A 14,094-nucleotide genomic window follows, 5' to 3' on the forward strand; every position below is an offset into this window, starting at 1 on the left:
TCACCTTTGAGACCTATACTGAAGCCTTGTCTTGCCAACCAGTCCAATTATTCCATATTTTACTTAGCACTAACTTTATCTGCCTTCATTTGTCTTTCTCTGCTTAGAAATTGTTCTAATTATCTAATGCTGCATAAAAATCTACCCCTCAATACCAGTGGCTTCAAACAACACTAATTATTTATTTTGCTCAAAAATCTACATTTTAGGCATGACTCAGAAGAAAAGGCTCATCTCATCAGTACAGGGTGTCAGCTGGGGCAGCCTGACTGGGGACCAGAGGTTCTGCTTCCACTCCCACTCACTTATAAGACTGGTTAGTCCATGCTGGATGTTGGCTGGCAGCTAGGCCTAGGAGCCTCACTTCCTCTTATGGACCTCTCCTGGGCTGCTTGGTTTGTGCACTGGTAGAATGGCTAGTTTCAAGAGTAGGCATTCTGAGAGGACCATCCAAAAGTGCGTGAAGTTTTTACGATTTAGCCTCAACAGGCACATAGCAACTCTTTTGCCACACTTTATAGAAGCAATACCAAAGGTCCACCAGGGAACTAGAAATAAACTTCAAGTACTCAATGAGAGCAGTGTTAATTCTGCACTGTGTGAAGAACATACAGGATTAAATATATTGTGGCAAAAACTTTGGAAAACACAAACTTCCATAGTCCATTCTCTGGCTATATTTCACATCTCCCTTATGTAAAATACAAGCAACCCTACTGTGAAGGCTCCCAAATTTCATCCCATTATGGCATTAACTTGAAGTTCAGAATCTTGTCATCGAATTCTGGTTCAAATGGGATGAGACTCCTCTGATTTAATTCCTCTGTACAACTCTTTGAATACCATTCTTGATCTAAAGGCCCTGAACTAAAGAGACAACTTACTGCCCCACAGATATCCTATAGACTAATGGTAGAACAGACATAAGATAAAGGCTATCAACACAACTCTCCAAAGGGAAAAAAATAGGAAGGACATAGCATCATAGGCTCATGGCATTTCAAATTCAGTAGAGTACATGTTGCCAGTTCCTAGATAAGGGTCCAGTCCTAATTCCTAGGAGTTGTTCAGTATGTTTCATGACTCCATTCTGTGGGTTTCTAGTTCTATTCTCTTAAGTCATTCTTTTTCCATGAAAAGTAGCCCATGTTTGCAACTAGGTGGTTTTTCAGCCTACCTATAGAAATTTGAAAGTCCAAAAACCTCTTTTTATTTTATATACTGTGTCTATCCCTCTTAGATCCAAGCTAATATAATTATTTTTTAAATGTGTGGCCTCTTTGTTTTATCAATTTATAACTCACTCCATTATATAAAGTTATAACCACAAAATGTTTGAGATAAGCTCTCCTTGTCTATGTAAAATACATATATCATCAATTCTTTACACCTTTACACCATTTTCTACTTTAAGGCTATAACTCTACGTCAGATTTTGATTCTATTATCCTTTATGTTCTACAATATTGTGTACCAGTTCTTTCCTACCCGTGCCCCCTGCATACTTATTCTCTCCTTCTCAAATGAAATTTTTCCCATAGTCTTCAAGATTCCTTAGTATTCAAAAAGTGAATAACTCCAAAAACTCAATATACTATGCATAGGATAATTCTGCCTCTAATATATGCCTATTAATAAATATGAGGGGCACCTGGGTGGCTCAGTCAGCTAAGCCTCTGCCTTTAGCTCAAGTCATGATCTCAGGGTCCTGGGATTGAGCCCCCAGTCAGGCTCCCTGCTCAGCGCTCTCTCTCTCTCTCTCTCAAATAAATAAATAAATAAATAAATAAATAAATAAATAAAATCTTCAAAATAAATATGATCATTTGCAAATTATGTATAAATAAGGAGAATTTACTTGAAATGTATATAAAGTACCCAATAAAATGAAATTGAGATTGAAACTAATAAAATTAGTTCATTTTCAATAATAACATTTCCATCATTTTTGGGGGGGAGGGCAGGGGGGAGAGGGAGAGAGAGAATCTCAAGCAGGCCCCACACTCAGCATGGAACCCGACTAAGGTCAGTCAACTGACTGAACCACTCATCCATCATTTTTAATAAAGATATAGAATCAACAAATCCTCAAAACTGATCTGATCTATTTTTGCCTATACTCAAAATTACCTTGCATTTTAACATACCAAAAGCATTTCTGTAAGCTACAGAAAAACAACAAAAATTATGTATTTACTGCACTAGGATAACAGTACCCAGCAAGAGAGATAAACTCCATTTTGATAAACTCTATAGCACTTCTGAGGCTATAATATTACAAGCCACTGAGAAAATAGAATAAATAATTAGTTTTCACACTACACTGATTTTATATCAAAGGTATTACTTATGTTTATTGAAAAAGTGAACAAAACTACCTACATGGTATATGTTCAATTAACTTCCAAGATAAATTATATTTGTTTCCTGAAATAAATTCCTGTGGGAATGTGATGCAGAAATCACAATGTTATTTTCATGAGAAATGATCTATACTTTCTACGTAAAGTAAGTCTCAGTACCTCTTATGTTCAGCCTTCAAATATTGTCTTATATGCCACACATGTTGTGGCATCTTCCATTCATTTAAATATTTGATTTTAATAAAAATGATGCTTTAAAATTCAATTGTTTTTCTTCATTTAAAAATCTTAAAATAATTTTTACTTACTATAAAGCAATGTACATTCATTTAGAGAAAACAATTAAAAAACTGAAAAGCAAAACAAAATCTTTAACAAATCGAAGGATTTATACTTATATATTATTTTTTCAATGAGGCCTTCTCTAATAACATTCTTTGAAACTATGTGCAACCCATCCTGAACTCCCAGTCTTCCTTCTCTCTCTTATTTTTCTTCATAGCATTTATAACCACCTGGTATTCATTCTTTTTTCTTCTTTTCTCTATTTTTTCTTTGCTTTCTTTCATGTTTCAATCTATTGATATATTTCTTCTATTAAATGTCTAATCCATTAAATGTCTCTTATACCTCAAATTAAGCTCTATGAAACAACGTTTATATTTTGTTCAAGGCCCTGGAATAGTGGTGAATACAAAAGAGACACTCAGTGCATATTTGTTAAATGACGCTCAGTGAGTATTTGTTAAATGATTAACCAAATGAATCTTATCTTTTTACCAGATTTAAATATATATACCATGTTAAAAATTTTCATAGGACTCTATCCATTTGATGTATGAGAATTAACTAGACCACATTTTTCTTTCATTTAGGACATTTTAAAGTTTTCATTACTAGTGTTCTTTGGCGAATTTCCTTAATGCTTAAATTTGGGGCATAGCGTTAATTATTTCCCTAGGGTAATCCCAGAAGTAGGATTTTGGGGTTAAATGGCATACATATTTGAAACATTCTGCCAGCCTGCCCTTGAGAATCACTGATATCAACTTATATTTCCACCACATTGTATGAGAGCCCTCGGTTTTCCACACTCGATATTTTCATTCACTTTCTTTTTAAATTTGCTGAGTATTTCCCTCCTCTCAATGTCCAAAACCAGGTCAATATGAGCAATAAAGTAATGTTTAAGCCCTCTTCCACTTAACAAAAATTTTACTTTACCTGAGCTGGATCAATCACAAAATCATTTACATATCTGTGAATTAAAACTTGGTGCAGTAAGAGTATATTGCTTTATAATGTGATGCACTTCATTTAATAATCTCTTCATTAAATTTTTCTAATGTGTTTTCACTGGCTACACAACATTTAATGGTCTAAACTGACTGCAAATATACTATTTCCCTCTTTAATTTAGACTAATGAAAATGAATTTTATCTTTCTTAAATATATGCAAAGAAAAGACTTCATTTATGAATAAAACAAAACTACTTCCATGCTGTTAATAAAAGTTCTAAAATATTTTGAAACAAATATATCACCATAAAATGTTGATCAATTGAACGAATGCCTTTTAAGCTGATAAATCCCATAAGACTATTATTCATTTATCAACCAAACTCATAACTCATAATATATCATTTACAACCTCATTTCTTAACACTTTAACTACAAATGTAAAATATCCAGTAATCAATTTTAATTTTCCAATTATTCTATTTATAGGTAGAAAGATAAAAATATACATTAAGTTCTATAAGGCAAACTACTGAATTTTTAGTAATATCATGACTCAAGGAATGAATATGCCTATCATGCTGTATAAATTGATTCCATTTTATAGTTTTATTTGTATGTATATATATATATACACACATAACAACACAAAATAATTTTATCTGACTTATAAAATATTTGATGTACAACCCAAAAAGGTCCTTCCCACTAGTATTAAGGTAAAATAAAATTACCAATGTTTAAATGACTAATAATATGATTAAAAATCTTTTTTTTAAGTTTTTATTTAAATTCAAGTTAGTTAACATACAATATAATATTAGTTTTAGGTGTGCAATTTAGTGATTCAACACTTACATACATCACCTGGAGCTCATCACTGACAGGTGCTCTCCTTAATCCCCATCACCTATTTAACCCATCTCCCACCCATCTTCCCTCTGGTAACCATCAATTTGCTCTCTATGGTTAAGAGTATGTTCCTTGGTTTTCATCTTTCTTTTTTTCCCCTATGATTGTTTCTTAAACTCCACATATGAGTGAAATCATATCAAAAGCCTTTCTCTGACTGGCTCATTTCACTTAGCATAATACTCTAGCTCCATCCACATCCATGGCAAATGGCAAGATTTCATTCTTTTTTATGGCTAATATTCCACTCTGTGTGTGTGTATGTGTGTGTGTGTGTGTGTGTGTGTGTGTGTGTGTATACACACAGTTTCTTTATCCATTCATCAGTCAATGGACATTTGGACTCTTTCCATAATTTGGCGATTATAAATAACATTGCTATAAACATCGGGTGCATGTATCCCTTTGAATTAGCGTTTTTGTATTCTTTGGGTAAATACCTAGTAATGCAATTGCTGGATTGTAGTGTAGTTATGTTTTTGACTTTTTGAGGAATCTCCATGCTATTTTCCAGAATGGCTGCATCAGTCTGCATTCCCATTAATAGTGTAAGAGGGTTCCCCTTTCTCCATATCCTCACCAACACCTGTTGTTTCTTGAAAAAACACTTCTCTCTTAATTTAATTCTAAGATAGGATATGAAAGGATATCATTCATAGGATAAAAATTGACACAAAGCATATAACCAACAGAACTATTATCCCTGTATCTTTTGATTATATAACAATGATTTTTTTTTAAAAATCACAAGACTTAACATACTAAGTTAGATGATATTCCCAGCAAAGGTTAGACAGTATTAAGAATTATAAACAGAAATGGGCTATTCTCACTTTAGAACAGAAAACCATATTACTATGTATATACTAAAAAGAAGCAAGAATTCTTTGTCATATTCATTAATAAAAAACCTAGCCTAAGTAAAAATCAATAAAAAATGAGGAATCTGTTTAGAGTTGATAATATCACACCTGAATATCTTTTCCTTGATTGGATCAGTGTAAGAGAATTAGGACAAATGGAAGTTAATTTTCAATTACCAGAATGAAGCACAGATATTAATTGAATTGGCCCTGGTCACCTATTGAATCTAGATTCAAGACATGTTTTGGATGGTATACCTTAAACAGTAGATTAAATTTAAAAATATGAACAATTCTAATTACTACAATATCTGCACATGTCAGAGGAAATCAAATTTTATACCTCAGAGTATCAGGTAGTACCTTCAGAAATCCACTTTTTTCTAATGTATTTATTATAGACGCATGTGGGATTTCTGCTATCATTTCTTTGAATTATATGCTACTTTTAAGATGCAGGATGGCAAACCATGGATTATTAGTTCAACCAGTGTAATAAACTCTTTTTGCTTAGCAAGCTGGCTACTCCACAGTTGTGCAGTGACTTTGACAGTCACTATGTCTTTGACTTCCAAATAGTAACTCTCTTCATAATGAAGATATTCCTCTCTCCCAAATTCTTTCAGAAGCTAGTGTTGGCCTGACAACAAGAAGAAATGTGTTTCATATTATAATAAGATTTTATACTTCTAAGGAGCTTCAGAGCTTTTGAAAATGACTTTGAAATACAGTCTTATTAATCTTTAATATTCTCATGAGAGCCAAGTAGGTGGCAAATATTTTCTGAATTTTGTAAAATAGAAACTAATATAACAATTAGTGAATTTACTGCCTTAGGCCAAGTACTGAAATGATGAAAAGTTGCGGTGCCAATCCTCGCACCTAACTGAAACTCCTATGCCTTCCAACCACAGTAATTTTTATGGAGAGAACAGTAAAGCCAGAGAGAAAAAAAATATTCTTCAGAAAATACAAAGTTCAACATAATTTACTTCAAGAGACCCTGAAATGGATATTTATTTATTTTTTGATTGTGCTTGGTGATGGTGACCGTGATAGTACCAGAACTTGAAACAACTAATTTCCCTGCACTCCTTCTGGGTGACCACATATTGAGTGTGGTCAGGGACACACTAAAGGTGTGTGCATTCTATTTCATAACAAAGCTAAAACCTGACAAAATCAGCAAGAGTATAGTAACTCAAGAGAAGAAAAAGAAAGTAAGAAAAGTTACATTTTGACTTACCACAGACCTTTAACTGGGCAATATACTTGATTCTTGAAAGGCAATGAGAAACAAAGCAAGCCTCTATGGATCACAGGCTCTCAGTATTCTCATTTGCTGATGAGTTTTTCATCAGAAACTCTTGAACGAGTTTCTCCATTCTGTTTCATTTGTTTTTCTCTTCATATTCTCATAAAGAGTCATTACAACAGTTTGGTTGTTTACTAGCAATACGTTTCAAAATTACTGTTGAAAACTATCGTTCCTATTTTCTATCTAGTTTTCCTGTGTGAAATAACACATTTAACTGATTTATCCTCATTACTAAGGAAAGCTATTGCACTCATTCTTTAGTCTAAGAACACTATTACTAGTAGCTGAATTAATCCCAATTTTAAAAATCAAAATTGCTTTTGGAATTTTAACCCCCCCCAAATAAATGTTTATCTTTTTACATGGATGTTTTCTTGATACTTGAGAAAAATTAAAATAATTTCATGAGAATAACACGATGTGTATCTTGTATATGATTGATCTTACAAGTCATAGTAAATTGCCTTTCTCCTCTAATGACTCTAGCATATTAAGAATTTTGGGTTTTTCCCTAATAGAAAATGGCTTTACTAGCTTTAAGTTAAAACTGGTAAGATGGTCTTTGTTAAAATTAAGAGACATAAAACTCCAAACAAATCTTACAGTTGAAAAAAAAAAATCTAAAATCTTTCACTGAATGAACAGATATCTTTTTCATCCTGTACATTTAAAAGAGGCATGGTAAATATAAAGGTATGTTTATAATTGTTTATTTTTATAACGGAAGCCTTAGACTTTTTTTCTCATAGCTTTAAAAGAACAGTCTGTACTTACCTGGTCCATCAGTCATTTTCTCCAGACACCGAGGAGTTGTGCTAAGAAAGGAGGTATGTTTCAGTTTAGCCACAAAACTACGAGGTGGCATGTATTTATGTTGAACTTGGGACATCTCATATGATTTTTGAACATCATAGCTGCCAGGTGCTGGAATATCCTGAAAAGAATTTCAGTGGATGAGCATTAACATGTCTTACATGGAAAATACCTAAAACCATGTGGTATAGATGTTCACACTAAGCAATGGCATAAGTGGAAAAATATGAAAATTCTCTTAATCATTAAAAAAAAAAGAAATTAAAAGACTATCCCTAAATTTATACCTTCCTTATAGGACTGTAAATTTGCATGTCAAAATTTAAGGTAAAATAAACAGAATTATGAAATTTAGGTCCATATTCTTAAAAAAAATAGCTTTCGTATTATAGATCAAACTTTCATTTTCAAACTTCATAATGAAAATCAAATTTCATACAGGAATGAGAATAAGTATTTGTTTTCATAAGAAGCAAAACTATCCCTGCTATACTGTTCTATGTGAGCACACTTTACTTATTCTACAAATGAGGCTGCTTATTTCATTTTTAATAGATTCCAATTAAGTTGAAAGGCTTCCCCTTTTATCATTTATGGCTGTTTATATGCTCTACAGTTATATTAACATTTTTAATCAACATAAACCACATGGAAATTAATAACTATAATAATAATTCTAAACTCAATTAAATATAAAATATCATATATTTGTTGCACGATCAATGCCTGTAAACCATTAGCTAATTATTTCAATGAAAAAAATTTTAACTCATTTTCCTCAAATTATTTTAAAATATAACATATTCTATGTAACATATCTTTTCATCTCTATTATGTATAAAAACCAAACTTTTCAAGTTTTAATGTTTTTCTAGTAGGCAGGACACTCCTGTGGCTAATGGTGTAGACTCTAGCTCTAGACTTGTTGGGTTTCAAATATCTGCTCCTTACTTTTTTAGGGACCCTAGGCAAGCCACTTAACCTCCGTGATTCTTAGTTTCCTCATTTGTAAGTGGAGAAAATACTAGTCTTTATATCATATCTCATAAGGGTTGTTATGATAATGAAATTAGTTAAAACAAGTAAAATACTTAGAATGATACCTAATTCCATAAAAGCATTAGATAATCTTACTATTCCACAAAAGTTAATATCAATGCAAAAAAACAATACTGAACTTCAGGGTTTGGGCTAATAAGGAAATATTTTAATGTTTCAAGTAAGTCAAACAAATTTGGATACTGAAAAATCATACTTTTAAAGTCCATTGAGGAGCCATACTTTATAAAACACACCTTCTCTTGTTTCTCATGCCCTTATTATCTCCTTCAAGCATATGCCAACAACATTATCGTCTACTTCCAAAGAATCATTAATATGGTACGGGTACTAGGGGAGGAAATTCTTACATGAAACCCCACATTTCTGGTTTAAGTGCTGTGCAAAACACCAAATGCCATACTCGGTAAGTCAACTAATAAATGTCAGCAGTTGTTTTCTTCTTGCCCGCATCAACAGAATATTTAGGAACGGTAGGCTGAAGATAAGCAGTAACAGTAGTAGCTGCATAGATGACTTCTGGATCTTTTGGGGCTACTTCTGTGGTATGTGAAAGGAAAGTGGGAGAGAGTGCCAAAGCACGAAGAAATCTTGAGTGCACACAATATACTCAGAGTGTTTAGGAAAGCTTGGCAAAGATCTTGACTGTACCTACGACACATTTTAATTTTCTTATCTGAAGCTATTATAGTTACTGCCTCCTTAACACCCTGCCTGGTGTCACCACCTATTCCTTTTTCCAGTGCCTAGCCTATATATGATTGATGGCTTTGGCTACTGCCACACAGAAACCTTTTTTTTTTTTTTTTTTAATGCCTTGAAGCAAAGATAAGAAACTTCATCAGTGATCGGTTTTCTTAAAAAATAGTGTGTTCCCACCAAGGAAAATTCATCAAACTAGTTATCCTAAATTTCAATAGATTCACTGTGTCCTCTACCAAGTAAAGATATACTACCCTTGTTCATGATCATCTCTTCCTATAGCATAGCCGTGCTTCTCTGAAAACATATTCCCTGCTTTTGTCCTTTATCAATGCTTCTAAGCTCTTCTTACTCATCTTCAATTCTTATTTTGTCTGACCAAGAGATTGATATTTCAAGTCAATTTCCTAGGCCAATGGTTACTAAGACAAATCTGAAAATCTGTTTAAGAGCAATAATTTAAACAACACCTATAGATGGTACCCTAAACACCATTTCAGGAAAAAATTGTATGTAGAGGTAAGATCATCAAATCTCTGTGGGTGATCCTTTATACATCACAGAAAATAGGAAAGGCACATGATGAGTGGATATGATAGATATTTCTCATGCCTTTTTTTTTTAAACTTAGTCATTTGATCCTTTTCCTGTGTTTAGAAAATTCCACATACTTCGCAGCAGAATCTGAGTCCTGCCACAAAAACTAAAAATGCCTGATTTGCATCCTCCTGGTCTAATTTTTTAGCTAGAACATGAATCTAGGTCATAGGCTTAAATGACAGCCTTTGAACTGGCAGCCAGTTATTCAAAGAAACACAGAGCATTAAAAATTCCATTCTAGTGAGGGGCTGGCAGTGCTAGAAGCTATGTCCAGCTCCCAGAGGCAAAAAGAGCAAGTAGAAACTGAGGGAAAATATGATAAAATGTCTGATGAAATAAAAGCTATGCCTCAATGCAAATTAAAGGTAAATCTAAGGTGTCCTCATTTCATCTGGAAAACCCAGGCCCTATCAAAAAATGACATAATCATAGAATTAAAATAATTGATGTACGTAAAATTATTAGAATGGTATCAGATGTATAACAAGCACTGGTGTTATTTCTATTAGGTGTGAAACTATGTGTAACCCTCAGTGATATCTTCCTTGCCTGGAGAGATGTCAACTGGCTCTTTAAAAGGAAAGCTTCTAGTATTTTAAGCCCTAAACAAACAACAACAACAATGAAAGGTAGTTAAGTTGTTGAGAATCACATGAAGACAGTATTCCAGGCAGTTTAAAAAGAAAAAATCACTAGTTTCAACCAGCCTCAAAGGAAAGCAGGTCGCCCCATTTATGTTTTGGAAAAACCATTTCACATACTTTGTGATTTTATTCAATTCTGTCAAGCAAGTTGAAGCCCCTGCAAAATTTCCCATGCCCAAATATAAGCCTCTTCTTAAAGATATTTGAACTTGAATGGGGTAGGAAGCTAAAGAGTAAAGCTGAAAATTTTGGAGGGTAGAACTTACAGGAAGAAATAAAACAGACCCTTAGGCTCTCAACCCAAAACTCAAAAGGGCAACAAGTGCAGAGCCACAAAGGTAGAGTAGAATCCTAATCTTGTGGTATTTATCAGGTAAACTGTCACTAGAAGAATGAGCCCACAGCAATATACAACAGATCTAACAGCATTTTATATAAATAAAATGTTAGATAGCATAATATAATAAAGAACACTAACTATGCTTTGGCTAAAATACATTTTCATTACATTTTTGCATAAATTGTTCTGGCTGTTATTTCATGCCTAAGTATATTCCAGTCTAAAATTTTATTTTAAAATCCCAAATATATAATTATTAGAAAATCACTGGAATTTCTTTTATAATGAAGCTTATCAGTTAAGAAGACTTAAGACTTCAGTGAAACTTTCAATCAAAGCTTTGAATCAAAATCTTTAGTCAAATATATATACATAGTAAAAAAAATTATGGGCCATAAATATAGTGAAGCTTGCCTGAATATGCAGAAAACTTTGATTAAAGCAACTTATACAATGGAATATTACTCAGGCATCAAAAAGAATGAAATCTTGCCATTTGCAACAATGTGAATGAAACTAGAGGGTATTATGCTAAGTGAAATAAGTCAGTCAAAGAAAGACAAATACCATATGATTTCACTCATGTGGAATTTAAGAAACAAAGCAGATAAACAGGGGGAGGGGAGGAAAAATAAAATAAGATGAAAATTGAGAGGGAGGCAAACCATAAGAGACTGAACTCTAGGAAACAAACTGAGGGTTGCTGGAGGGGAGATGGGTTGGGGGGGATGGGGTAACTGGGTGATGGGCATTGAGGAGGGCACTTGATGTAAGGAGCACTGAGTGTTATATGCAACTGATGAATCACTAAATTCTACCTCTGAAACTAACAAAAAAATAAAATAAAAAATAATTTTGGGTTTATAAAGAAGAAGGCATCTCAGAAGATGATCAGATTATCTTTGTTTTGCCTATCACAAATTATAATTACGAACATGTAGTTATCCTTGCCATTTTTCAGCTTTCCTAACATTCATCATCCTGAACACACACCTCTTTAAATATTTGACTTAGGAAAGAATAAATGTTATTTTAGAACAAAAAATATTTTAATACATATACAAAATTATACTGTTAATTATAAGTGATAGGCAAAAATAGAAAATATTCATTTTATTGTCCATAATCTCCTGACACACTAGAAAAGACCTTTTACCCTAACACTATTTTATGAAAGGTCAGTCATACCATGATACTTCAAGGCTCAGGAAAAAATAATAAAAAGTGCTGGTGGATGAAATCATGTACACAATAAAACCACTGATTTCACTTAATTTCTCTAATATAATGTTATACAATTCACACCTGAATCACAAATTTCCAGTTATTTGCTGACAGTTCTACTTCATTATCCTCAGACAGCCTTAAAATAAAACTTCTTTATCTTCCCTTCCCCAACTACCCTGTATCCTTTCTCACCTACCTACAATAATTCCTTATTTAACCAGGCCTGAAAATAGAAAGCTGCATTCACTTTTCTTCACCTTCCTCTCCCATATCTAAAAATCATTAGTTATATCTATTGTAACTTCTCTCACTTTATCCCTTTCTTTTCTTAACTACCAAAACAATCCTGCTATGGGGCCCTAAAATATACCTGACAACTGTACTATCTCTTTAAACTTTAGGTCTTCCATCTCAAACCACTGGCATCACAGTAGCAAAGTTATTGTACTAAAACATGACCAAATTCTGCTGGAAAAGTACATTGGTTCCTGAGTGCTATGGGAAAAAATTTCAGAAAATTCTCTTTGGCACTAAAAGCCTTTTTAAATTTGGAGGTAAATTTACAATTGTAAAACCCAGTTCAAGCAGAGCTTCTTCTTCCATTCTTGATCACCCTAGCTACAAATGATATCCTTCACTTTTCAATTTCTCTGTTACTTATTGTATAAATATACTTATTTGTATAAACACATAAACATATAAATAGCTCATTAAACAAATATACATCATATTTATTTGAATATTTCTTTCTTCATCAATATAAGAGCAGGGAGAGGATTTATAGCTATCTGATGTTTCCTCAGATAAGATTTTATTTGCCTTATGTACTTGTAGATGAATTTTTCTTTTATTCTCTCAGTTAAAGAAAGCTGACATTAAGAATACAGGAGCATAGGGCCTCCACAATAGCATTGGACATGTAGGCCCTTTCATGCTTTCTCCTGTACCGTTCTTAGATTGTAGCCCCCATCCTTATGTTCTCAAGATACTGACCATAGCTCTAGCCATAATATTCTCATTTCAGAAAAGAAGGGAAAGAAAAAAGGCAAAAAAATGCATTTAACAACAGAACAGCCTTCTCTGAAGAACTTTCCCAATCTGATAACTTCTGCTTTCTTTTCATTGGTTAAAACTATTCAAATAACTACTCTATAAGTATAAGGGAACCTGAAAAAAAAAAAAAAGTCATTTTAGCTGGGCACATTGTTCTTCAAATAAAATTGGGTTCTGTTAGTAAGGAAGAAAAAGAGAATAGATATGGTTTTGGCAACTAGTAATCTTAGCCATAACATTTATCTGCCTTTGAGGGTACTAAAATCATAAAATAATTAACTCACTTCTAGTATATTATCCAGGATATTAGACTATCCCTCTCAAAAGTTATTTTGACCCAAGATTTATGGGCTTTGTTCTCTAACTCTTGCTCAACCTCTGGGTCTCAACTTTCCCTCAATCCATTAGCTCTGTCAGGTTTCCAGTGATACACTTTTAGAACACACCACTCTTAGCTTTGCAGTGGTTGTTACACTTGCAATTAAATAAGTCTTCAATTATTTGTTTAATATTATCATCCCCATAGGTATGTATAGTTCTTGAAGGTTGAGAAAGTATTGTTTCATTGATCAAAGTATCTTCAGTAATGGCAAGTGCGTTGCACACAGTAAGTGATCAATGAATATTTTTTTAAAGATTTTATTTATTTGAGAGAGAGAGCACGAGTAGGGGGGAGGGGCAGAGGGAGAGGAGAAGCAGACTCTCCACTAAGCAGGGAGCCCAATGTGGGGCTTGATCCCAAGACCCCGGAATCATGACCTGAGTTGAAGGCACTTAACCAACTGAGCCACCCAAGAGCGCCATCAATGAATATTTTTTAATCAATGAGTAAATAAATGAGCTAATGAAAGAGTGAATAAATCTATCAGTATCTGTCTACCTTGAAGCCTCCCCTCCCATGTTTGGTCTTATCACTGAGCTGCCCCATAACAGTAGGGCTAACACAATGCCTTGAAAGTA

The 14,094-nt window shown here is 33.3% G+C and overlaps 1 protein-coding gene across 1 annotated transcript in view; it reads right to left on the bottom strand.

The window, feature by feature from the left end:
* STPG2 (sperm tail PG-rich repeat containing 2) overlaps positions 1–14,094 on the bottom strand; it is a 314,912-nt gene that overhangs the window by 74,003 nt on the left and 226,815 nt on the right. Inside the window, exon 9 of the mRNA XM_078068237.1 lies at positions 7,471–7,630. Within this exon, the coding sequence (XP_077924363.1) occupies positions 7,471–7,630 (160 nt within the window). The remainder of the gene's footprint in view (positions 1–7,470; positions 7,631–14,094) is intronic.

This window comes from Halichoerus grypus, chromosome 3 (assembly GCF_964656455.1).
Source record: "Halichoerus grypus chromosome 3, mHalGry1.hap1.1, whole genome shotgun sequence".
Taxonomy (NCBI): domain Eukaryota; kingdom Metazoa; phylum Chordata; class Mammalia; order Carnivora; family Phocidae; genus Halichoerus; species Halichoerus grypus.